The 24,230-nt window shown below is 33.1% G+C and overlaps 5 protein-coding genes across 6 annotated transcripts; 2 read left to right on the top strand and 3 right to left on the bottom strand.

Annotated features, from left to right (window-relative positions):
* The first annotated feature begins 2,176 nt into the window (after positions 1–2,176).
* LOC127261145 (uncharacterized) lies at positions 2,177–3,322 on the top strand. Its single transcript, XM_051289365.1, has 3 exons — positions 2,177–2,672; positions 2,778–2,950; positions 3,061–3,322. Exons 1-3 carry the CDS (start codon positions 2,235–2,237, stop codon positions 3,149–3,151), a joined length of 702 nt encoding a protein of 233 aa, XP_051145322.1. The 5' UTR covers positions 2,177–2,234; the 3' UTR covers positions 3,152–3,322.
* Positions 3,323–4,589: 1,267 nt separating this feature from the next.
* On the bottom strand, positions 4,590–6,310 carry LOC127260465 (transcription factor MYB92-like). Its single transcript, XM_051288198.1, has 2 exons — positions 6,030–6,310; positions 4,590–5,169 (listed from the first exon to the last, which is right to left on the bottom strand). Exons 1-2 carry the CDS (start codon positions 6,308–6,310, stop codon positions 4,590–4,592), a joined length of 861 nt encoding a protein of 286 aa, XP_051144155.1.
* Positions 6,311–13,555: 7,245 nt separating this feature from the next.
* Positions 13,556–15,965, top strand: LOC127260709 (uncharacterized membrane protein At4g09580). Its single transcript, XM_051288590.1, has 4 exons — positions 13,556–14,102; positions 14,802–15,072; positions 15,155–15,325; positions 15,479–15,965. Exons 1-4 carry the CDS (start codon positions 13,900–13,902, stop codon positions 15,605–15,607), a joined length of 774 nt encoding a protein of 257 aa, XP_051144547.1. The 5' UTR covers positions 13,556–13,899; the 3' UTR covers positions 15,608–15,965.
* Positions 15,966–16,152: 187 nt separating this feature from the next.
* LOC127260708 (uncharacterized) lies at positions 16,153–19,762 on the bottom strand. Of its 2 annotated transcripts, none has more exons than XM_051288588.1 (6): positions 18,783–19,762; positions 18,609–18,667; positions 18,146–18,215; positions 17,936–18,061; positions 17,706–17,834; positions 16,153–16,937 (listed from the first exon to the last, which is right to left on the bottom strand). In XM_051288588.1, the coding sequence occupies exons 1-6, from the start codon at positions 19,572–19,574 to the stop codon at positions 16,389–16,391; spliced, it is 1,725 nt and encodes a 574-aa protein (XP_051144545.1). In that variant the 5' UTR covers positions 19,575–19,762; the 3' UTR covers positions 16,153–16,388. The 2 variants fall into 2 exon arrangements, with proteins under 2 accessions (XP_051144545.1, XP_051144546.1); XM_051288589.1 differs by having other exon boundaries at positions 16,153–16,877; positions 18,783–19,761.
* Positions 19,763–20,228: 466 nt separating this feature from the next.
* LOC127261024 (alpha,alpha-trehalose-phosphate synthase [UDP-forming] 5) lies at positions 20,229–23,799 on the bottom strand. The gene is made up of 5 exons (XM_051289157.1): positions 23,441–23,799; positions 23,042–23,272; positions 21,186–22,949; positions 20,821–21,094; positions 20,229–20,754 (listed from the first exon to the last, which is right to left on the bottom strand). The coding sequence occupies exons 2-5, from the start codon at positions 23,260–23,262 to the stop codon at positions 20,422–20,424; spliced, it is 2,592 nt and encodes an 863-aa protein (XP_051145114.1). The 5' UTR covers positions 23,263–23,272; positions 23,441–23,799; the 3' UTR covers positions 20,229–20,421.
* Positions 23,800–24,230: the final 431 nt, after the last annotated feature.

Below are 24,230 nucleotides of genomic sequence, written 5' to 3' on the forward strand. Positions count from 1 at the left end.
TGTATATTTCATATACTTTGAATTTTTATAATATTTAATTTTAATTAATGAAAAGTTCAAAATAGTGCGAAATAAATATTCATAAGTTGATTTTAAACAAAATTCCTGGTTATTTTTATATAAATAATAAAAGCAACCAAAACATTATACGTACACAATTCAAAATTTGGAAAGTATTTTGACTTTAGTTTAAAGAATACGCTTTCATGAATATTTCTGATTTTCTTCTTCTAAAAAAACCCTAAAAAATGTGTAATTAAATTGACACGGAATTGAAAAAGTTGGTGCGCGTGGGTTTATTTGTGTTTATAAAAACCGTACACGACGTCACGTTTGTTTGAGATCTAAATCCCCAATCTCGATCTTATACTTTATTTCCTTCTTCTCGTTACAATGATTTGATATATTTTTTATCTTTAATTAAATTTATTAAATTGAAATATATTTTTAAAATATAAATTAATTTAATTATTTATAATATCATATACTCCTTCCGTCCCACATAATTTGTTTATATGTTTTATTTTCGTCAGTCTCACATAATTTGTTATTTCATTTTTAAAAAAATTAATTATACACTTTAATCATATTTTAAAATTTAAAATTTAAATTTTTTTAATCTTAATTAAACTATTTAGTTATCTTAATCTTAATTTATAATTATTTTTACTAAATAATAATTATTTTTACTAATATATTTTTTAATTACTTACTAATTATACTTTACCTAAATTCATAGTCTACCGTAATACACCCACATTACATGAGGGAGTATCAATTAATTTATTTAATTTTTTTTATTGTTATCTATTTTTTCAATAAATGAATATTTTTATATATATTTAAATTTCTTTTTATTTATATATTCATATAAATTAACTAGTGATTAACTCGTACTCCCTCGTTATAATATAATAGTCTTATTTATTATTTTTGTTCGTCTCAAAATAATAGTCTTATTTTTATAAATACCTATATCACTATAAAATTACTTACTTTTTCATTATTATTATACAATTACAACTATTTTTTACCTTAATAAACTCACAAGGGCAAAAATGTCTTTTACTTGTACTTTTTATCCACTATATCAAATACAATCCATACTATAGTTTTGAGACGACAGGAGTACAAAATAAGATAGGATAAAAAATAAAATCAAAATATTTTCCAAAAAATTATTAAAGAGTCAATACGAGAATACAATCAAATACTTCCTTCGTCCACAAAATAATGTTCTACTTTTTTATTTGGGACGCCAAATAACTATTGTCCTATTTCTTTTTTAATCACAAATTTTATATTTTTACTCTCCATTCATTTATTATTTTTCATCTCTACCATACAATTAAGGGCAAATTTGTCAATTCATAACAAAACAGACAATCACCTAAAAAAATCGTGCAAATATACTTTTGGACAATAAAAATTTGACGGAAAGAGTATATAATTAATAAATAATTAAAAATATATTACTAAAATTATTATAATATAATACAACTAATAAAATTGAAATTAAATTAAAAATTATAAAGTATACAATTTTAGTCCATTTCAAACTGAAATTACAAGCATGTGTCAGTTACTTTGAAAATAAAATTAATTAATTGAATTTCATTTTAATTGAATAAAAATTCAATAGAACCAAAATTATTACTACGTCCGTCTCACGAACCATGTTTGCTACACTATAGATACGGTATTTAGAAAGAATATAATTAATAAATAACTAAGAATATATTAGTGAAAATAATTATCCTATAATATAAATAATTATAAATTAAGCTTAAAATAATTAATTAATTTAATTAAAATAAAAAAATTAAAAAATGTAAAATGAAATTAATCATTTAAAAAGAAAAATGTGATATAGAATATGAGACGAAAAAACTGCAAGATATGTGGGACGGAAGAAATATAATTTACTATAAAAAATCACAGTGGTTTTTTTCTCAAAATAAAATTAATCATGATTTTTTAAAAAAATCTCACTCTTTTTGCAATGTGCTGACACGTGGCTTGTCCAATTCATGGTTTGTCCGTGACACTGGCGTTACTTTCCACTCCTACATCCTTCACCGTCCATGTGGCGCCTTGCCGCCAACTAATCAACGGCCTAGATTCAATCTCACCACCCCTATATACTTGCACTAACGCCTTCGTGTTCCCTCGATCGCGAATTTCTCCGATCTTCAGTTCATCACCACGTCTGGTAATTCTAAGGTCGAGTAACAATGGAATCTCTCATTTTCCTTTCGGGAACTGGTTCGATTCCCGCACAAAATCACCCGATAATGGCTGCTTCACCTCGGCGCCCAATTAGGCTGCCAGTCCAGGAATACCACGCCGAGAAAAACGCCACCGTTTCATCCCCCGGAAGAACCTCCACACACATAAATATGCATCGCCGGAAAATTCGCCGGTCATTTTCGGAACCCAGCCTCACGGGGATTCATCTCCGTCACGATACGTCCGGGGAGTCGGAGTCGAGGTCTTTCACAGAACAGACACTGCCGCCTGACGACGGCAGCGTCGCCGACAAAGGAGATCCTCCGTCGTCCTCGTCGCCGGGCGGTGGAAATCGCAATTTCCGGGCGTATTACAGTGAGCTGGTGAAGGCGAACCCGGAGAATTCTCTGGTTTTGAGAAACTACGGCAACTATTTGCACGAGGTAGGGTTATTCGATTAAGCCCTAATTTTCGATTGAGCCTTAATTTCGATTGCGCCCTAATTTTCAAGCATTTGCCCTAATATATATATATATATATATATGTAGGTGGAGAAGGATGCCGGGAGGGCGGAGGAGTGGTACGGGAGGGCGATATTGGCGAGCCCCGGCGACGGAGAAGTGCTTAGTCTGTACGGGAAGCTGATTTGGGAGACGCAGAGGGATGAGCTTCGAGCCAGACATTACTTCCATCAGGCAATTCAAGCTTCTCCTCACGACTGGTAATTAGATTATTAAAGCTTATAATTATATATGATTCATCTCTGACCTCTCTCTCTCTCTATTTATATATATATATATATATATAAATGGTGGTGGTGATTTTTGGCAGTATGGTTTTGGGATCGTATGCACGTTTCTTGTGGGAAGCAGGGGAGGGAGACGAACCAGAAGAAGAGATGAGAGAGAATGTACAATTGTGAGGAGAGGAAGACGATGAGGAACGTTGTATAATTAAAGTAGCCGTTGGTGCCATGCATGCATGGTGGAAACTTAATTTCTAACGGCTATATATATATATATATATAATGGCTTAATTAATTATGTTAATTACTCTCTCCGTCCCACATAATTTTTTCCTATTTTCTATTTGCGTTCGTCCCACATAATTTATTTTTTTTTTTTTAAGAAAATTAATTATACACTTTAATCATATTTTAAAATTTAAAATTTAATTGAACTATTTAGTTATCTTAATTTTAATTTTAATCTTAATTTATAATTATTTTTACTAAATAATAATTATTTTTACTAATACATTTATTAATTGTTTACTAATTATACTTTATCTAAATTATGGTGTCTGCAGACCTATATCACATGGGACACATGGGACAGAAGGAGTAAAAGTTAAAACATACACTAGCAAGTATCATTGTACATACTTGGCTACTTGCATCCATATACTTGTATATATAGGTCATATACATATGTATTGTGTCCCCAACAAATTTTATTATTTGAATTCTTTCGAAAAAAAAAATAAATAAATAATTTCACAAAATATTCCATCAAATGTTATTTTAATATAACACTTAAACAAAATTTTCCTATAGATCAACACATATATATATATAATGGAGACATTGCATATCTAATTTTTTAAAAAAAGAAATTATTGTAAATAAATAATAATAGTTATTTTAAAAAACTATCTATGTAAATAGAGTGTATATATATGTATTAAAAAATATTGATTAAGTTATGTTTACAACGAAAGCTATATAATTTTGACTAAAGGAGGAAATATTTAATAACACTCGTCGTCACTTTAGTTTAATTAGGACCACTTTGAAGTATATACATAATTAATTAGCTAGTACTAACTATCTTTGTTCTTTGTGTCGGCAGGATTATTGTATATATTCCATAATTAATTAATTATACTTCTAAATTGGCAATGTAATTAATTGTTTCCTTTTCAACTTTGAATGTTGTCCGAGTTCGTTGACCTTTTGATTTAAGAAAATTAAATAATTAAGTAATAAATAAATCCAGTGAGATTCAATATTTATATATGTTTAGGAATGTGATCCCAAGATACAAATTTAACGACATGATGGAGTATATACATATATATATAGATTGAATAATGTAATAAAAATTAATGGGCTCGAAAACACAAGTAAAAAAATAAACCCTAGTTTTGTTTGTATTTTAAAATTTTCTATATATTTTTGTATTGTATTACATTTAGCCAAAAATAAAAAAATAAGAATCAAATCAAATAAAAAAAATACTCTACCATTTTAAGCCCGAATTCTTTCCACATAATAATAATATTACACAAAATCACAACACAATAATTCATATATCCAAATCCCCAATTTACCAACCAACAAAATAAAATAAAAATAATCCTCAACAACCAGGAGATGGTTCAAGAAAAGAGTCGACAAAAATGTCTGTCCAGAAAGAATCACATGGCTGATCATTCATCAATGGCAATAATAAACCATCGATATCACTGCTCTCAATATCACCCACCAGCCATTCTCCATAACTGTCCGAGGAAATTCCGCCGCCGCCGGAATTGCCATTTTCCATGCTCCCGGAATCTCTGTTTTTGATCACTTGGCAGCCATAGCCAAAAGCTTCCAAACAACCATTATTATTATTATTATTATTATTATTATTATTATTGATGGTTTCTAAGTTAGGGAGCACATCGATAGTATTGATGGGGATGTGGAGGGGAGTCGTGGTGAACAAATTGTTATGACTAATGTTGGTGTTGAGGATTTGGAGTATGCCATGGAGAAGTCGAATATTGGTCGAATTTATCGGATTGGCGAAGAAATGATCATTGGGCATGATCAACCGGTTGTGTGTGTTCGGATCAATCCCCGATCGAATCAACTTCTTCTTCAAATGAGTATTCCAGAAGTTCTTGATCTCGTTGTCTGTCCTCCCAGGCAACTGGCTCGCAATCATCGCCCACCTATAATATGGTACTACATGTTATTAGAAAAATTTCCACGATACATTTTGTATTTGGAAAAATAATGATAACTAATATATATATATATATTTTAAAAAAATAAAAAAAAATTGTATGAAAACAAATACTCCCTCCGTCCCATGTAATATGGGTGTATTACTGGAGACACGAGAATTTAGGTAAAGTATAATTAGTAAGTAATTAAGAAGTGTATTAGTAAAAATAATTATTATTTAGTAAAAATAAATATAGATTAAGATTAATATAAGTAAATAGTTTAATTAAAGTTAAAAAAAATATAAAATTTAAAATTTAAAATGCGATTAAAATGCATAATTATATTTACAAAAATAGAAAAGACAAGTTACGTGGGATGGACGAAAATAGAAAATATGGACAAATGGGACGGAGGGAGTAATATATATATATATATATATTTTTCTCTCATAACATATTATATCAAATAAATATTATGAGTTTGTTCTCATTTTTTATCCTTACATTACATTATTCTAAATTTAAAAATATATATATATTTTTCAATAAGAAATATTTTTTCCTTGCAAATTATTTAAAAATAATAAAAAATACTTTAATTAACTAAAATAAAATTTTAAATTTTCAAAACACTTTGCAGTTCACAATAAATGACAATTAAAAATTCTAATAAATCATAAACATTAAAAGAACAAACTCAGTGGCTGTGTTTCCTTTTATTTTGTTTTTTTAAAAAAAATTAATTTGAGTTTGATATTAAAATAATATTTGATATAAAGTTCAAATAATAAATTTTGAAAAATTTTTGTAAAAAAAAAAATAAACAAGAAAAATAAAAAGAATTGGTTGTGAATTTAATTTACTTGTTGCCGTGCGTGGAATGGAGGCGGATGATGGTGTCCTCTTCCTCCGGCGAGAAGTTTCCGCGGCGGATGTCGGGGCGGAGGTAGTTGCACCACCGGAGGCGGCAGCTCTTGCCGCAGCGGTTCAGGCCAGCTCTTTCCGGCAGGGTCTTCCAGTTTCCATGGCTGCCATTTCTCTGTATGTAATCACTGAGTATATTGTCTTCTTCAGGAGTCCATGGCCCTTTCTTCAACCCTACGCCTGCTTCACCATTATTAGGGTTTCTTGGACACCTCCCCATTTTCTTTTTTTTTTTTTCTTATCTGATCTGATCAGACAATCAATTTGTTATTCTTGATTCTTACAAACATGCATTTATATAGAAGCTTCGGAGAAATCTATGATGTATATAATAACCTGACATTAGTGTTTCTTATCCACCAGCAATGGATATAGCTAGGGTTTGCAGAGTCAATGGGATTATCCATTTATTATTGTTTTTTTTTTTTTGGTAGAATTAATGCAATAATTGAGACTAATTGATTGTGACAGCTTATTAACCTACTTTATTTGAACTTTTATTATTTTAATTTATTTTTGTTAACTGAAATTTGAACGACTTTTGTAGCCATCAAGATTTATGTTTGTCAAAATTTGTAGGTCAACCTAACAGGTTTTTGCATTATTTTAAGAAAATCTATACATGATTGAGATAGTCAACACCTTACCAATTTTATTCAAAAATCAATATATAAATAAATAATAAGTGTGATAAATCGTAAATAAATAAATTACAATCTGTGACATATATATATACATTAATATATACGAATTAAATGGAAAAATTGAATAAAAGTTACTCCCTTTAATTAATTATTAATTAGTTGTCTTTGAAGGAGCTTTTTCAAATCACAGTGGTTATTTGGTTAACTTTTAGGTATCACTAATTAATCCATTCGTCAATACTTTAACCTTATTTTATTTTGTCACTACCATTGCAATTGCCCACACCTTATTGTTATTATTATAAAAATAAATAAATAAATTGTAATGCATCATCATTGAATAGTAAAATTATTAAAAGTTAAAAACTATAAATAAAAAGAACAAGTTAAATATAATTCCAAGATAAATGAAATATATATTATTATTAGTATAACTTCATTTGCAAGCATTCAAACGCATGCATATATGTGGTGACTAAAATTGTTTTACTAATTAATTAATTAATCAAATGACAATAACTAAAATTGCACCAACATATCTCATCACATCTAGGAATTGAACTTTCCTAAATATAATTTATTCAGGAACATCAATACACACCATTTTATCTGTAGCATTTCATAAATTCATCTTATAATAAAAAAAAAAAAATAAAAAAAAAATTGCATATAGTTACAAGGTACATAGAGATGATTTCAATAAATCTATCTTTTGTGGTCATAAAAATAGATAAAATAATATACTCCATCCGTCCCAAATAAGGTTCAACATTTACTTTTGACACTGGTTTTTAGGTGGGTAGTATTAAGTAAGATAATTTAGAAATTAGGTGATGTGATGGAGAGAGAAATATATATTTTATTTTTTTATTTGGATGATGTGAGGGGATAAAGTGTGGGGTAGAGATTAAATATAATTAATTATTTCCTATTTTAGAAATATTGCATGGTGTTTGGGACGTACCAAAAAGGAAATATTGCAGGGTGTTTGAGACGGAGGGAGTAATATTTAGTGTTATGTCATGTATTATTTGTTATATATAGCGTATTATCACTCTTGTGTTGGATTGTTCAATACAATAATTGCCCGCCATAGTTTTGGCTTGGCTTCATTTATATATAATGACTTTAAAAAAAAAAAAAAGGATTGATATTTAATTTAATATTTTTAAAAATATATACATACTATGATATTTATTTAAAAAGTCAGTATTTATGAATAAAACTACGTAAAAAAAAATTATAATATTTGCATGTTACTACCTCATAATTATTACACATATATGCATATATGTCTAAAGTCTCGTCAAACAGTAGTTAGAGAAACCATTGTATATTATATGATATCCAAATTTAATACTTAGATTTTATTTACCAAACCTGAGATTATTTGAGTATCAGACCAAAACTCCTTCCTAATACTTATTTATGTTTTTCCATTTTAGTTTAATTTAATTATTCTACATTTTAATTTATTTAATTACACTGCATATTAATTAATTAAAGCCTACACTTCAATTTAGATCTATCATGTAATATTAATTAATTAAACCCCAATATTTAAACTACATGTATAATATTATTATTCAATATATTTGTTTGATAATTTAACAGTTAATCAAATTGCGTTAATTTCAACGACTATTATATATATATATATATTATTTAAAAACTTTTTATACTATTATACTCCTTCCGTCCCACCACAGTTGACACTATTTCCATTTTTGTCTGTCCCGTAACAGTTGACACCTTTCTATTTTTGGTAAAAATTATTAAATCAAAACATATTTAACAAATATAAATAATCAAGTTAACTACACATAACATATAACGGACCCACTCAAAACTCCTTTATTTCTACATATCTCATAAAAAAAATAAATATTTTTATCTATATTTAAAACTACATATCTTTTACAAAATTGATTTATGTTAATTATAAATAAACAAAAATATTTTTTTATTTACTTGTATTACAGGAAATTTTATTCTCTACAAAATAATGATATTCATATTGCATATATTTTTTAATTGCTATATAAATTTTCAAAATATTGAAACATATATTTAATTTTTTTAATTATATATATTAAATTTACTTTAAAAATACAAATATTATTAATTATTAAAAAAATAATATAATAATATCATAACTAATTATTATTAACTAATTAAACATCCTCACCCGTGTCCCTAATCAAATGGTTCAATTCCGGTGGAACGGAGGAAGTACAATATAGAATATAGGGCGTGTTCAATTTGTTTTTTCTTTTAATTAACTATTTTTTAGATGAAAATAATTACATTTAGATATAATAATTTGATTGAAAATAATAGAAATATTGCATATAATGTTTTTAAATATATAGTTGGTAAACAAGAGTGATGTTGTTGCCAATTTGATATATATTATTAAATTACTCACATTGTAATTTAATAATTTCAATTGCTTCTCCAGTCATTATGTAAGTAATTTAATAAAAAGCAATAAATTGATAGTGATGATATATGCATTGATTATTCAAAACCAAAAATGAATTTATATATAAAATAAATTAATTGAACTTTCTAGAAGGAGTGATTGAGATTAAATCATATTTTTAATTATTTTTTCAATCTTGTTAAAAAAACTATGCCAAAAATAACGTGGGAATTGAGTTGGAGTACTGGCCTTTATAATTTGATTTTTATTTTCCACAATTTAAAATTTTATATTAAAAAGATTTTATTTTAGCCTCTATTTATATATGTAGTATACACTTTTATAAATTTTAATTTAATAATTAAAAAAAGCATATCAAATATTTATTTTTTATATACTTTTTTTTTATTACTTCCTCCGTCCCACATATCATGTCCACATTGTCGTTTCTGTCCGTTCCACATATCATGTTCACGTTGCCATTTCTGTCCGTCCCACGTTCTATGTCACTTTCTTTTTTTTTAAAAATGAATTACACACTTTAATCTCAATTTAAACTTTTTAATTTTTTTAAATTTCAATTAAACTAATTAGTTATCTTAATCTTAATTTATAATTATTTATATTATAAGATAATTATTTTTACTAATACATTCTTAATTATCTACTAATTACACCCATCCTATACAATATATGGGACGGAGGGAGTATTATTTTAATAAAATTTCCAAAACAACGAAATTCCAAAAATGCACATAAATACTAGTTATAATTTGAAATTAATTTAAAATAAAAATGTTATATTTGAATTTTTTTAAATAATATTTTAATGTGATAATTTATATATAAAAAAAAACAATATATTTATATTAAAATTTTATAAAGTAAATAATAATATTAATTTTAATTTAAAATTACAAAAGAACATATGCCTGTGTGTATATATAAATACTTGCACATATAAATATATTGAACATTTCGTATATATTTTATAAATTAATAAATTAAACCTGAGGTCGTCAAGTTTTGACGTATAACGGAATTATTGCATTGCATTGTCGTGCCCACCAAGAAACGTGTTAGTAGAAGACATCGGTTTTATTAAAATTGTTTGTGTTTGTGTTTTTTTTTTGCCAAAATTTATTATTTTTATTCTGTATTTATCGAGAATATATATTTTTTTATCGGCAGTTTCTATAAGAAAAAAAATTAATTAAAATTAAAATTTCATATAATTAATAAATATATTTTTAATTAGCATAGAATTAGGTATTTGCTTCCTCAACTAAACCATCCTTGTAAACAACGGCAACGGTCCGGTCCAATACAGTATGAAATAAAAATAAAAAGAATTTATTTAATTAATTGACTTTGTTGAAAGAAGGTCTAATAATTTCGTGGTATTGAAGTTGTACGATGTCATTTTCATGCATGGATTTTCTCGGCATTATATATATATATATATATATAAAATATAAATTAGAAAATAATCATCATGCACGATGCCCAGTGGAGGGTATATAAATTTAAAATTAACTAATAAGGAGTCGTCCTGTGCATGCAATTACACCTAAATTTAAATCTTATATAATTAATTAAACTGGATTGAATAAATAAGAAAATATTTAATTATTTGATTAGTGTTTATTAATAGGACAACTTGTGTATATATTTCATGCATGCATGCATGCATGTATACGTAAGGCGCTTTGACGTTGAAAATTGTTTATTCGTGTGGTTGTGTTTGTTTTTAATTCTATTTTAGATATTTTAATTTATTTTGGTTTTTTTTTTTTTTTTTTTGGTAAAATGGTTGTTGGACAAAATCTTATGTATAAAAATGAGAATGTGTTTTTGCAAGTAGTAAGATTTTATAGTAAAATAAAGGATGAAAAAATAAATAAATAAATCATTCTATGTATCAACACAATCACTCATACATTTTTCTTTTGGATTTTTTTTAATCTGTTTTAGACAAATTGCATAATATTCATATGTATTTTACTATGAATGTATAAAATACTTTATATCTTAGGTAAATTATATAATACCCCATTTGTTTTTAGTAAAAATGCACAAAATATATTGTATTTTATTTATTGCGTGAAATCTCATTTGTGTTAATGCAAAGTTTGCATCAAAACTGATGTTTTGTTCTAAATAAAGACCTAAATTAAGCAAGTTTTATACAAATATAAAATATAAAATATCTCAAATATTTTTTTGAATAAAAACTTCAATTATTTATTTATTTATTTTATTCAAAAGAATTATTTAAGATATTTTGCATTTTTTATTTATATAAATTTACGTAATTTATATTTTTATTTCGAACAAATATCAGTTTTGGACAAGAGAATATTTCGTGGAAACTTTACATTAACGTAAAGAGTACGAAACACCACCTTCATATCTATATAAGAAATATATACATTAAACTACTTTTCTGCGTGCGCACCCTTTTGGTCTACCCATCACAAGAAATACAATTTTCATTTTCATTTTTATCTTTGTCATCTTTCTTTGCAAGAACTTCAAAGATTCCTAACAAGAGGATTCTTGATTTATCCGTGTAGATGCAAAATTGAGAGCGTTAGATAATCGAAACGATTGTCTCACTTAAAAAATTTAAATTTAACTAAAGAAAACTTCATCTAATGCTTCAACTATTGAAATGGATTTATATAATCATAAAATTAATTATTATGATATCTACTTCGTTTGATTAAATATATAATAACATAAATTCTAATGTAAATATTAAGTGGATAAATTAATTCTACCCATCAAAATTTGATTAATTATCCTTAATTAAAATATTCATCAATACCAATTTTGATCTATTATAGTAAACATATAATTAAATTGTATAAAATGACATTATCGACTCTAATCACCAACACACGTTAAGTATACACAAATTATGAAACTTTTATTTATTAATGAAACTTTTTACTATACAAACTCCACTTAGATATGATTTTTTTTTTTTTTTTAAAGTCTTAAAATTGTGAATTTTTTTAAGAATAATAAAATATTGAGTGTTTAATGTGATATTCCATGAAATGAAATAAACATTTAATTTTGATATTTTTTTAAGTATTATTATAAATTAATATTTACCAAAAGTAATTTTTATATATCCGTAAATGGAGCTATACTTATCGGTGTAGTTATGTTTAAGTCAATACGCAGGCAATGATGAGTACTATTGGGCCATCAAATTTGGCAAAAAGCCCAACAAGAAAATAGGCCCAAGAAACTTTTAAGACTTTCTTATTAATATTTAACTCTCTTCACTTGTCGGTTGAAAATATTTTATAAATTAATAAAAATTATATAGATGAATCAAATAGTAAAATTTATTATAAAAAGTAAATATATTTTTATTAATATATATAAACCAACTTTAAAGTTAAAACAACACATAAATTTGAAGTAAAAAAAAAATTGCTAAATATATTTTAATTAAAAATATTCATCTCCTATTATTTAAAATAAAAAAATATTTAAATAAAATTTTAAATTAATTTAAAATAAGTAATCAAACAAACGTACACCCTGGACATAAAGACAAACTTATACGTATATCGACGTCTTAGAATCGTAAGAAGAGAAAATGACAAAAAAGTAATAAAATAAAAAATAAGCCTAAATAACAAAAACATGTGCCTAATAGAATGATTAATTGCATGTGTGGTCGGAACAGAGATCACGTGCTCCACGTGTCTCATTATACGAGCCGACGCCCCGACCCGATAATCTCTATCTACTCCATATTTATTTTATTATATTATATTATTACCCCATCGCCGTCGCCGTCGGCTATCCAATCCTCAAACGACAGCCTCCAATAAATCCAATTATTTTAATTAAATTATTATTATTATTATTTAAAAACTAATTAACTTTATCAATTTATAAACAAGTCAAAATTAAAAATTAATAACTTAGCTTATACATCAAAATAAGCATAGTTTGTAAGACAAATATAGTACGAAATAAAAGCAAGGTTCAATTGGCAACAACAAATGACCATTAATTTGGGCACCCATTAATTAAACTAAATAAATAAATAATTTTATTTAATAGTATTAAACTAGTTGCTTTCATTGAACGTTTTATTAATGTGCAAATTAAAGCCTGTTTCTTTCTGACCCTAATCTGCATAACAAATTTAAATATTTGACCTAAAGATAATATTTACATAACAAGAAAAAAAATAAAATAATATAATGATTAGATAGTCGGAAAAATAGGAAAAAGTGTTGTGATAAAATTAGAAGACATGACTGGCCGCTGACGTGGATATTATTTTATTATTTTTTTATTTACTGATAAGGAAAAGTGATTTGGTTTATTGGGGAATGAAAGGAAGAATATTCGGAACGCCACAGAGTTATACATCCAATCCAAACTTGTACCTTCGGTTGCTGTTAACTTTGCCTGTGGAATTTGTTGACAGAGAAACTCAATCCGGAGAGAGAGAGAGAGAGAGAGAGAGAGAGAAGGAGATATAGAGAGAGAGGGGGGGGAGGGAGTGTCCCTAAAGCAAGAAGAAGAGGACAGGCCCAAGCCCAGAAGGGATCCTCTCTTCCTCTCCTGCGTGGAACGGAATCAGAATTTGATTTGAAATCGAAATTGAAATTGAAATCGTCTAATTCTGGTATTGGATCGGGGGATTTGAATACCCGAATTGGAAATTGATTTTGAATTCGTTTGTGGTTGGGTTGATTGGAGATGGAGGCGAAGTCGGCGAATGGGGGTATTGTGAATGGAGGGAAGTTGGGGAAGTTTCCGTTGACGGCGTGGGAGGTGACGGTGGCGAGCGCCGTCGTGTTTGGGTTCCTGGCGGGGCTGGTCGGGGTGTATCTGACGATGCCTGCGTCGGATTACAGCTTCCTCAAGCTTCCGCGTTCGCTCCAGGATCTTCAAATCCTTAGGTACTTCTAATCTTTAGATCGCCATTGTTGGAGCTGTTCGTGTTTTAGGTTTCTGTTTTCTTAGAACTTTTTCTGGAAATTCGTTTTCTGTTTGCTTCTGTAGTGTTTAATGATGCTCTGATTTTATCGTTAATTCATTCATATTTGTGCTTTGAAGCAATTTCCGAATAGGAACTAAAAAATTTTGGTTTCTTTGATAGCTAATTAGTCCAATGATTGGCTCAATGATTCTACATTCGATTGAATCTATGTTCTTCTGATTGAATTCAATATTGTTGGCAAATACATTGATGGATATGACTTTGCAAGAATGTCCCTTTTGATCGAACTCATGAAGCTATAGGGAATATAGATATGATCATTATGCATCAAGGAAGATTACCTTATTCATTTTAAAGTCGTCGTAAAACCATTTGTTGTCACGATTTCATTCAATTTCTATAGCTATTTGGGATATTTTTAACCATATTGAGATTCTAGCAAGTTACTTTTTGGTGATTCAACCATTAGATTCTTACTGTAAATCCGACATTGTTGACAAAGTTCGAATCCAAGATTAGCAATATTTGTTCCTAAAGATTTGTGGCCAAGTAAACTAAACCTTCAAGCTTTCGCTTACACATCATTAGCTATTATTCGCCTGGCGATATTTGTTCTGCTTAAGCCTCAAGATCGTTAAATTGTTGTTTTAATTCAAAGGGACAACCTCGAGAGCTACACGAGCGACTACACAGTACAGGTTCTCTTCGGATACTGTCTGGTCTACATCTTTATGCAGACATTTATGATCCCGGGAACTGTCTTCATGTCCTTACTAGCCGGAGCCCTTTTCGGGGTCATCAAAGGCGTGGCTCTTGTCGTGTTCACAGCTACAGCTGGCGCGTCCTCTTGCTTCTTCTTGTCCAAATTAATAGGTCGACCTCTTGTCTTCTCTCTATGGCCCGACAAGTTGAGCTTCTTTCAGGACCAGGTGATCCCCGCGCCTCACAAGATCCCCTCTATTACCTTTTCTCCTCGTATGTATTATGTATGTAATGTTTTTGACATTGCAGGTTGCTAAGAGACGCTCCCGGCTGCTAAATTACATGCTTTTCTTGAGAGTGACTCCAACGCTGCCAAATACATTCATAAACGTCGCGTCGCCAATTGTCGATATTCCCTACCACATTTTCTTATTAGCTACCGTCATCGGGCTCATCCCCGCTACTTTCGTTACCGTCAAGGTATTCCCTCTACTATCACTTTGTTTTTCTATGAAATCGAGGATGTCATTATCGTCGAATGTTCGAGTTGGATAATTGTCGCTTGGATTTGAATTCGAGAAACTACGATCGATTGGCGCTTATATCATAAAACTCACGTATTGTGTTGTGTAGGCCGGAATAGCTCTCGGCGATCTACAATCCGTCAAGGATCTATACGACTTCCAGTCCATGGCCACTCTGTTTCTCATTGGCATTGCGTCAGTTACTCCGACATTGCTTGGCAACAAGAACGAGTCGTGATTGAATGATCGATTAACAATGCCTTTCTCTCAACCAGCTTTGCGCCGTCATTTCCCCGCGAACGTTGGCTGCGACTGATGCCTACTACAACCTGTAAACAACCTCGAACTTACGATGCTGTGGCTACAAACACATGGTTTGTCCTCGAGTATCGCTGGGAATGGAAATCTACATTAACTTATCACAAGCTGGATGTAAATTTTTCTTTATGCTTTTTGATTGCCATTTTGGTTCGCCATTTTAGTTCCATTGAAACAGTCTTATGTTCTTTATTGCCATTTTGGTTCGCCATTTTAGTTCCATTGAAACAGTCTTATGTTCCTTATATATATATATACATACGCAAAATTTAACTTCAGTTATCTTGGTTTTATCTGTACATGCTTAATATAACTTGTCTTTTCGAACCTAAAGTCGAAGTATTAAATTCGATCGAAAATTTACTAAAATCTCTCTTGAAAAATAGTGCTGGGTAGTGGCTACAATTCCCAAGTTCAAAAAAGTAAAATATTGCATGAATGGCATTTATTTCGAGCAATGGCTACTAATAGGTCTAACATTTCCCAACATTTTTTGATTACTATGCGAATATCCGGACATCGTTTTAAAGTTACAACATACCAAGATGAAATAATAATGTTGATTGCGTTTATGACTAAAATAAGGTGAGAAGTCTAGTCGTTAAAAGATACATAGCTGTGTGGGAAAGAAAAGTGTGTAATGGACTTCTAAATTCGCAACAATCTCGAAAGAACTTGGACTCGATAACTTGGTCGATCTTCTATTTGAATTTTCTGGCTTTCTTGTTGTGTCTACCTGCCTGAGGGCTTTGATCGCCGTGCTTTCGCTTTGTTCCAGTTAACTGAGAGGCACCTGCGCCCAGTCGTGCCTTCTCTTTCCTAGCAGCCACTGCCGGCCTTTTATTCTTTCCGAATGCATTAGTCTCTGCAACTGGTCGGGATTTTGATTTTGGTTTTGAATTTGATTGTTGTCTAGGTAGAGGGCTCTTGGTTTGGATCTTCTTCTGAACACCCGACTTGCTCGCCCGCAAACCCTGGTAAGATGACGGGTTTGCCTTCGCTTTAAATGTGTTACTGCTGTCTGGAGTTCTTGAAGCACTGGACAATTTCTTCAATGGAGGATTGTCAGTCTCTGGCTGTGAAAAGCTCTTTCTCTTCAATGGAGTTTCAGGTGATTTAGCATGACTGAGCCGCAGCTCGCGGTCACGAATTTTCAAGCCACGCTTTTTAGCAGCGAGTTTTGCAGCATCCTGATGCAACCACAAACAGATCCATTCAATCATTTGTCTCCAAACATACGTAAATTTATCCTGCCGATTCAAAATACTTACAATAGAGTAAAACAGTAGAAGGTTCGAGTATCTGATCAGAATAAATTAAAACAAAAACTGTAATGTTTATGAAAAGTTTGCTGCTACAACCAAATAAACTCATCATACTAACTCTTGCATCATCGACCCTCGTACACCTATTCATGTTGCTATTACCATTGTTTCCTTTTTACTTTTCATAGTCTCCACAATCTTAGAAAGTCCGTTAGGATTGTTAATGGAAATATCAATATGAAGTAGTTCTAGTTTTTTACGATGATAGTTCTAGTCCCATCAATAAAAATCCTTAAACTACCCCTGGGACAAATCCATTGCGTCAAACTTGTATATGCATATAAACTTGAAGTTAAAAGAAATTCGAATCAGAATATAAAATATTACCATCTAGAGAAGCATTGTCAACTATTTTTGTTTTTAAAAAAAAGGCATAAGAAAAAAAAAACATATACTCGAGAATCAGATATAGAGAACCAAAAAGGCAAAAATATTAAAACTAGGTACATAGCAAAATACGATCACGATAATCCCAGAACAGAAATGCATGATTCCTTAGATAACCAGCAAAACAAAACAAGCGCGGGCACACACACACCAAATGAAAGCAAATTAACATTAAAAATGTCAAAAGAATATATATTATGTGATTATTGTTTTAACCAATAAAATAGATAAAAACAAAAGGCAAGCAAGGAGTTAGAACAAAACTGTCGGAAGCAAGACATTTAACAGATGCAAATAAATACATACCGTGGTTTTGAATAACACATACGCAATGCCTTTCCCCAAGCTTGATCCAGGATCTCTAACAACTCTTATAGCCTCAACGCTACTTTCAAGATTTTTTATACCAGTGAAAAGCTTATAAATCTCCTCATCCTGAAGAAAAGTAAAAAATGTAGTATGGTTATGCTGATTGAAAAAGGACACAAGTCACAAAATACATAGAAGCGTCCGTTTCCAAAGAACATTGGTCTTACCTTCACATCGAATGGAAGGTTTCCCACAAAAACAGTTCTCTTATTGTCATACAATGGTGAATTATCAGCCTTCAATTTCTTGCGCGGAGGGCACGCCCTGTCCACACGGATATGATTTCCACCAACCTGAACCATGCTTATTGCAAGTTAAAACCTTTTTTTAATGATATAATACGTATGTTTTGAAAGAAAGTTAATGAAGAAACATACCAAAGCCATGTTATGGTCCAACGAAGATTTAGCAGACTCCTCCATTTTGAAGACAATATAAGCATTAACACTACAAAGGGACAACAGAATTAATATACATTAAATCAAATCATTCTTCATGTAAAAGGTCGCATATCATTGAATTGGAGAGAGAAATCAGAAGCCCATAATTTTGTCTACTACAATCTGAATAACAATGGCTGAAAAGATATTCATGCATTAATGTGGCAATCTCCACCATTCACATAAACTATCATACCACAGACCAACTAAACCTATTATTGCATTTTGAACAAGTGAAGACTATTCAGCAAAACTCTGTACCACAAGAAAACATATTATCTATCAATTACTACAAAGAAACATGTCATATGTATTAGTTCATCCTCTTAGCTCATTTTGTGAACAATCTCCTTTGAGACACAATCTCAACATAAATGACAGATACCATTCAGAAACAAACCTGTCTACATTTTCATTGAATCGTTTCTTGATCACAGCACCCTTCCTTGGTATTTTTCCCTGAAAAAAGAAAACCACCATCACTATGAATGCTTACTTATACAGTGTGAATCACATATAATTGCTCTAACCTATTTGATGCATAAAATACACATAACAGATAGAACAAACTTACATCTACAATAGGAACAGAACGAATCCTTATAGATTCGATTTCGCCAAACTTGCCAAACTCCTTTGATATTTCCTTTTTCTTCAACTTTAGGGGCAGATTTCCAACAAAAATGGTCCTCAATAACCTGCTCTCATCATCAAAACCCTCCTTGGACACCATCATATCCTCTGGATTATCCATTTTCTTCCTCTTCTCTCCTATCACATTGGCTTTTTCCACTTTGTTTTCTTCCTCATCTTGTGTAGATCCGTATACTCTTGCCTCATACTCTGCCTCAATCTCATCTCTCTTTCTTTTCTTCCTTTTTGTTTTTTCACTTTTAAGACCCAAATCGCCAGCCCCAGCAGCTTCTGTCAATTGTTCATTACCTTCCTCAAGTGCTGCTTTCGATTCAAATCCAGATTCATTGATTTTATCCTTCTCGCTCCTAAATTTCTTACCCTTCTGCTCAGCCGATTCAGCGTCAATAGTGGGGCTTCCTTTCTTCAATTTATCTCCCTTCCTTTTCTTCTCAAGATTCACATCTGAAAATTCGGAAATCCCCGAATCCCTCGATGGCTCTGCATCTTTCTCCACAAACCCTAAATTCGCCTCATTATTCGATCCCCGCGTCTCTACCGCTTTTCTGCGGAATGGATTATTGTCGGAGAAAAGAGTATAAGTAGTGGAATCCTGTTCGGAAATCTCGCCGAACAATGTCTTGAAAAGTGATGAAGAATTCGAACCCTCTTTCGTCTTGGAATCCTCTTTTATATTCCCATCTTTTGTAACATTTTTGTGTTTCCTCGCCATTCGGATAACAATAAGACGACGACAACGAAATCTAAGAAAAAAAGAGGAAGAGTAATTTGTTGGAACCGGCCGGTGTGGCGGCGCCGAAGGCTGGCCTAATCGGCGGCGGCGGCAGCGGCAGCGGCAGCGGCGATGTAGGTTAGGTTTAAAACGACGACGCTGATTGTCAATAGCAGAGAGAAATAATAGGACTCAGGCCACACAAAAATCATTTAAAAAAATAAATAAATGTTATGACTCATGTAAATTACATATTACGTGTCGTATATTTGTATCGACAAGTCATCATTTTTAATGACCAATTGTTTTGTGTAGTTGGCTACAAATAGCCATATTGATATTATCATCAATAATAAATTGTAGAAATCTTTTTGTGTAAAAATCTCTTTAAATAAGATGTAGTATATTTTATTTTTATTTTTACTTTTATAAGTATTTTTATAATTTTTTTTTTTTAATATTTTTAAAATTGTAAAAATTAAAAAAATATATATATTTAATTTTATATTTTATGATAAAAGAATATATTTGATGGTAGATGAACGGAAAGATGGAGGGTTTGAACCCAATTATGTATGGTAGAGGATGTGGAGGGATAATTCTTTACGGAACAAAAGTAGATTAATGTCTTGTAATACTAATATAAAACATTAATTGCAGCTAAAGGGAAACTCTCACGTACCTCTTATCTTATCGACAACGTAACTCTACCCGAAATCATCCATCCGCCAAACCCATATTACAATCTGGATTTAGGATCTTTACAAGCAAATTCTGGAGCACAGGCTAAACTCGGACGACTACTACTAATGGCAACGACATAAAAGTAAGTAAAGACGACGACGTTTCACGCCTCGTCGACTATGCCCTGTTGACCTGAGAACGACACATTCTTAGCCGCCGAAGCAGCAGCAGCAGCATCGGCCAGGCCCTGAAACATCCTCAGTATCTCCGCCGTGTCGTCCAAGTAGTACTTAGCCTTGCTCGGCTTCTGCCCCACAGTACACGCAAACACTTCCGCCACCGGCGACAGTGACCCCTCCTCCTTGGCGCACATTATCACCTCGAACATGTCCTCGTCCGACCGGTCATCCCCGATGCAGAGCACAAAGTCTGCCGCCACTTTCTTCTGCCGCATCATCGCCAGTATCCGCTCCGCCACCAGACCCTTGTGGACGCCCTGTCGACGAGGAACTCTAGTTACATTCAGCAACAAGAAATGGCTTAAATGCATTCGATGACTGACCTGAGGCTTTACTTCGACAATGTGTTGGCCACTTTTGACGGTAACGGGTTCGTTCGCCAGCACGCTTTCCAGGTGATCGAGAAGCTCCTTAGCTTGGCAAGACCCGAAATCCGGATCCGCGAGCTGGTAATTCCAGACGAGCGCGCTTTCTTTCGTTTCTATGAACGAACCGTCCGTTGTTTCTGTATACAGCTGCATCACCGGCTCCGCTATCTGTTTCCAGTAGAAATCTTGAAGGGCGAAACAAGTCTCCCACTCTGCGCCGTGCTGTGGCCTGCGATATCGTCAAACGATAATGCAATGCAGCAAATTTTCGACGCAAAAATGGTTAGAACAACGACATAAAGTCGAGCTAATCACATTACCGGATGAAATATCCGTGCTCGGCTCCCAAGCCGAGATTCTCGCACGAAGCAAACCATGGCGTTAACGTCTCTTTGCTCTTCCCGCTCACGACGAAGACTACATTCTTTGGGTCATTGCAGAGCTTGTTCAAGATTTCGATGCCCACAGCATTTGGGCCCGAAGAAGAAGAAGTGATGGTGCCGTCATAGTCCAACAAGATCGCCCGATTCTTCGTCCTTTTGTACGCCGAAACTATATGTTCGACTGCCAGTTTCCTAAAGCTCGGATCCAACGAAATGACGCGAAAGCCTAGACCAAACCCGATCCCCCAACACCTCCTCCTTATGTGATCCCTACACGCGCGTTCTAGATCGAGCAAGAAGCTATGAGCCCAATAGGCGACGTCGTGGCTGCTGACGTACTTGTAATGCTTGTCGTGCCTCATTTGCTTCTCCTGCTCGGGTACTATCAGCGCCGTATCCATAGCCTCGGAGACGGCGTCGATGTTCCACGGATTGACTCTGATGGCGCCGCTGAGCGACGGGGAACACCCGATGAATTCGGAGACGACCAACATGCTCTTCTTCGGGGCTGTCGGACTTATCTCCAACGTCTTATCCAATTTCTCGGTTCCTTGTCTGCAAACGATGTACTCATACGGTATCAAATTCATGCCATCTCGGACAGCGGTGACGAGACAGCATTCTGCGATCACGTAGTACGCGATCCGCTCGAACGACTGCAGCTGCGTATCGATTAATACCACCGGCTGATACCCCGGCTGCCCGAATGCACGGTTGATTCTTGCGACTGTGGCGAATGTCTCGAGCTGGATTTCCTCGACGTCTTTGCCTCGACCCCTCGCCGGATTTGCGATCTGGATTAGGACAACCTTACCCCTCTTTTCGGGATGTTGTGTCAAGAGATGCTCGAATGCAAGAAGCTTTAAGCTTATCCCTTTGAAGATATCCATGTCATCGACCCCGAGGAGAACGACCTGATCCTTGAATTTGTCGCGCAGCTGCGCCACTTTCTCCTCTGTCGCCGGAAGATCCATCACTGTGTGAAGCTGTCCCATGTGGATTCCGACCGGAAGGATCTTGATGCTCACTGTCCGACCATAATACTCCAGCTCGATGTAGCCGCGCTTCGATTGATACGAGACGCCAAGCATTCGACTGCAGCAAGACAGGAAATGGCGAGCATAGTCGAACGTATGGAATCCGATCAGGTCGGAATTCAGAAGCGCGCGAAGAAGCTCGACCCTCACCGGAAGCGTCCGGTATATCTCCGACGACGGGAACGGACTGTGGAGGAAGAAACCGAGCTTGACTCGATTGAACCTCTTCCTCAGAAAAGTGGGAAGAACCATTAGATGATAATCATGGACCCAGACGAAGTCGTCGTCGGGAGAGATGACTTCCATCACTTTATCGGCGAATATCTTGTTGACGGAGACGTAGGCCTGCCATAGAGATCGGTCGAATCGGCCGCCGAGATCCGGAGACAGAGGAAGCATGTAATGGAACAGAGGCCAGAGATGCTGCTTGCAGAAGCCATGGTAGAATTTGCTGAAGAGCTCCGGCGGGATGAAGGCGGGGACGCACTTGAAAGTCTCGAGCAGCTTCTGAGCGACGTCGTCTTGCTCGCCGGCGTCGATTTCGTCCTTGAGAGAGCCGACGTAGATGACCTCGACGTCTTCTCCGAGGCCGTCTTTTAGTTGCAGAAGAAGCGAGTCTTCGTCCCAGGCGAAGCTCCAACCCTTCCGGCCATCGGATTCCCATCTGCAGAAACAATTTACGTAAAATCGAATTGAAAATCGCTGTAATCCGAAACCCTAAAGATTGGACAGCAAAATTTCACCGGAAACGGATACCTCTGTGCGCGGAGGGGGAGCTGATTCCCGACTATGATCATACGCTCTTGCGAAATCGACGACGGAGCGTCGGATCCTCCGTTGCTCTTATTGTCGTCGTCGAGCTCGGACAATGCGCCGGAAACGGTGGCGACGCGGGGGAACTTCTTCGAACTTCGGGCGATGGTCGGGGAGCCGGCGGAGGTGAGATCTAATAAGTTGGAATAAGACCTCGACACCATTTCTTATACTCTACAGAGAAGAAGAGATGATCACAGAGATGCAGGAAAACACATATCGTCAAAAACCTAGAGACGATAAAGAGGGATTCGGGGAAAGTGGAGAAGCATCAAAAGCAAGCAAGCGATGGCATCTGCAAAATTGGTAAAATATGGAATTGAAGAGGCGAGGTGAGGTTACCGTAGAAGAAAGTGGGCTCAAAATCAGGGAAGATTCCCACTGAAAAAAGTCGGAGGAGATCAGATGCTCGTCGCCATGGCCATGGCCATGTCTGGACAGTAAATGGGAATTATGAAATTGGATTCCCCCTTTCTTGAGTTTCTCTATTTAATTTGCTTCTTCTCCATGGAACCAGATTCCGAATCAACTGTGTGTGTTTGTCTCTCTCTCTAAAAAGGGAGAAGGTGGAGCAGAGAGAGAGAGAGAGGAAGGAAGAGTGTGACACAGTAGAGTGAGAGTGATGAAAGCAAAGCAAAGGAGGAGGCAGGTGAAATTTGTCGTGTTGCTACTTTTAGGGTTTAGGAGGCAATTGGCAAAATGGCAATATGAACAAAAGTGTGTGTGTATGTAATCTCTACCAAACTGAGAGAAAGGACAAAGTGGTTTCGTGTCGTCCATCTCCAGCAGTAGCACCAATTAATTTCCTATTCACAACAAATATCAGCGGTACATTATATATATATATATATATATATATGTGTATATATTAGGTCGTGTCCGAAAATAAATTATAGGTTCTATAAACATACGATTAAAATATATTTTTAAAATAATATTACTTGTTAACGTCGTTGAATGTATTTGTTTAAACAATGTCAATTTGAAAAAAAATTATAAAAAATCGTCTGTCCCAAAGTTCAAAAAACAAAAAAGATTGAAAGAAGGTGAAAAAGATAAAAAAGAAAGTGGGGGTAAATTTGGTTGGAAAGGGTGGATGGAATGCCATAATGTAAGGTAAAGAAGTATAAAC

The sequence above is a fragment of the Andrographis paniculata genome, unplaced genomic scaffold, assembly GCF_009805555.1.
Source record: "Andrographis paniculata isolate CXL003 unplaced genomic scaffold, ASM980555v1 Contig62END, whole genome shotgun sequence".
Classification (NCBI taxonomy): domain Eukaryota; kingdom Viridiplantae; phylum Streptophyta; class Magnoliopsida; order Lamiales; family Acanthaceae; genus Andrographis; species Andrographis paniculata.

What these genes read in the sequence shown, in the direction of transcription:
- LOC127260709 (XM_051288590.1), top strand. Translation starts at nt 13,900, where the DNA reads ATGGAGGCGAAGTCGGCGAATGGGGGTATTGTGAATGGAGGGAAGTTG. An exon ending in CAGGATCTTCAAATCCTTAG is followed by an intron (nt 14,103 to 14,801) that starts GTACTTCTAATC and finishes TTTAATTCAAAG; the next exon opens with GGACAACCTCGAGAGCTACA. An exon ending in TGAGCTTCTTTCAGGACCAG is followed by an intron (nt 15,073 to 15,154) that starts GTGATCCCCGCG and finishes TTGACATTGCAG; the next exon opens with GTTGCTAAGAGACGCTCCCG.
- LOC127261024 (XM_051289157.1), bottom strand. Translation starts at nt 23,262, where the DNA reads ATGGTGTCGAGGTCTTATTCCAACTTATTAGATCTCACCTCCGCCGGC. An exon ending in CTCCCCCTCCGCGCACAGAG is followed by an intron (nt 22,950 to 23,041) that starts GTATCCGTTTCC and finishes TTGTTTCTGCAG; the next exon opens with ATGGGAATCCGATGGCCGGA. An exon ending in GAGCACGGATATTTCATCCG is followed by an intron (nt 21,095 to 21,185) that starts GTAATGTGATTA and finishes ACGATATCGCAG; the next exon opens with GCCACAGCACGGCGCAGAGT.
- LOC127261145 (XM_051289365.1), top strand. Translation starts at nt 2,235, where the DNA reads ATGGAATCTCTCATTTTCCTTTCGGGAACTGGTTCGATTCCCGCACAA. An exon ending in ACGGCAACTATTTGCACGAG is followed by an intron (nt 2,673 to 2,777) that starts GTAGGGTTATTC and finishes ATATATATGTAG; the next exon opens with GTGGAGAAGGATGCCGGGAG. An exon ending in CAAGCTTCTCCTCACGACTG is followed by an intron (nt 2,951 to 3,060) that starts GTAATTAGATTA and finishes GATTTTTGGCAG; the next exon opens with TATGGTTTTGGGATCGTATG.
- LOC127260465 (XM_051288198.1), bottom strand. Translation starts at nt 6,310, where the DNA reads ATGGGGAGGTGTCCAAGAAACCCTAATAATGGTGAAGCAGGCGTAGGG. An exon ending in CATTCCACGCACGGCAACAA is followed by an intron (nt 5,170 to 6,029) that starts GTAAATTAAATT and finishes ACCATATTATAG; the next exon opens with GTGGGCGATGATTGCGAGCC.
- LOC127260708 (XM_051288588.1), bottom strand. Translation starts at nt 19,574, where the DNA reads ATGGCGAGGAAACACAAAAATGTTACAAAAGATGGGAATATAAAAGAG. An exon ending in TTCAATGAAAATGTAGACAG is followed by an intron (nt 18,216 to 18,608) that starts GTTTGTTTCTGA and finishes GTCCCTTTGTAG; the next exon opens with TGTTAATGCTTATATTGTCT. An exon ending in ATGTGTTATTCAAAACCACG is followed by an intron (nt 16,938 to 17,705) that starts GTATGTATTTAT and finishes TTGAATCGGCAG; the next exon opens with GATAAATTTACGTATGTTTG.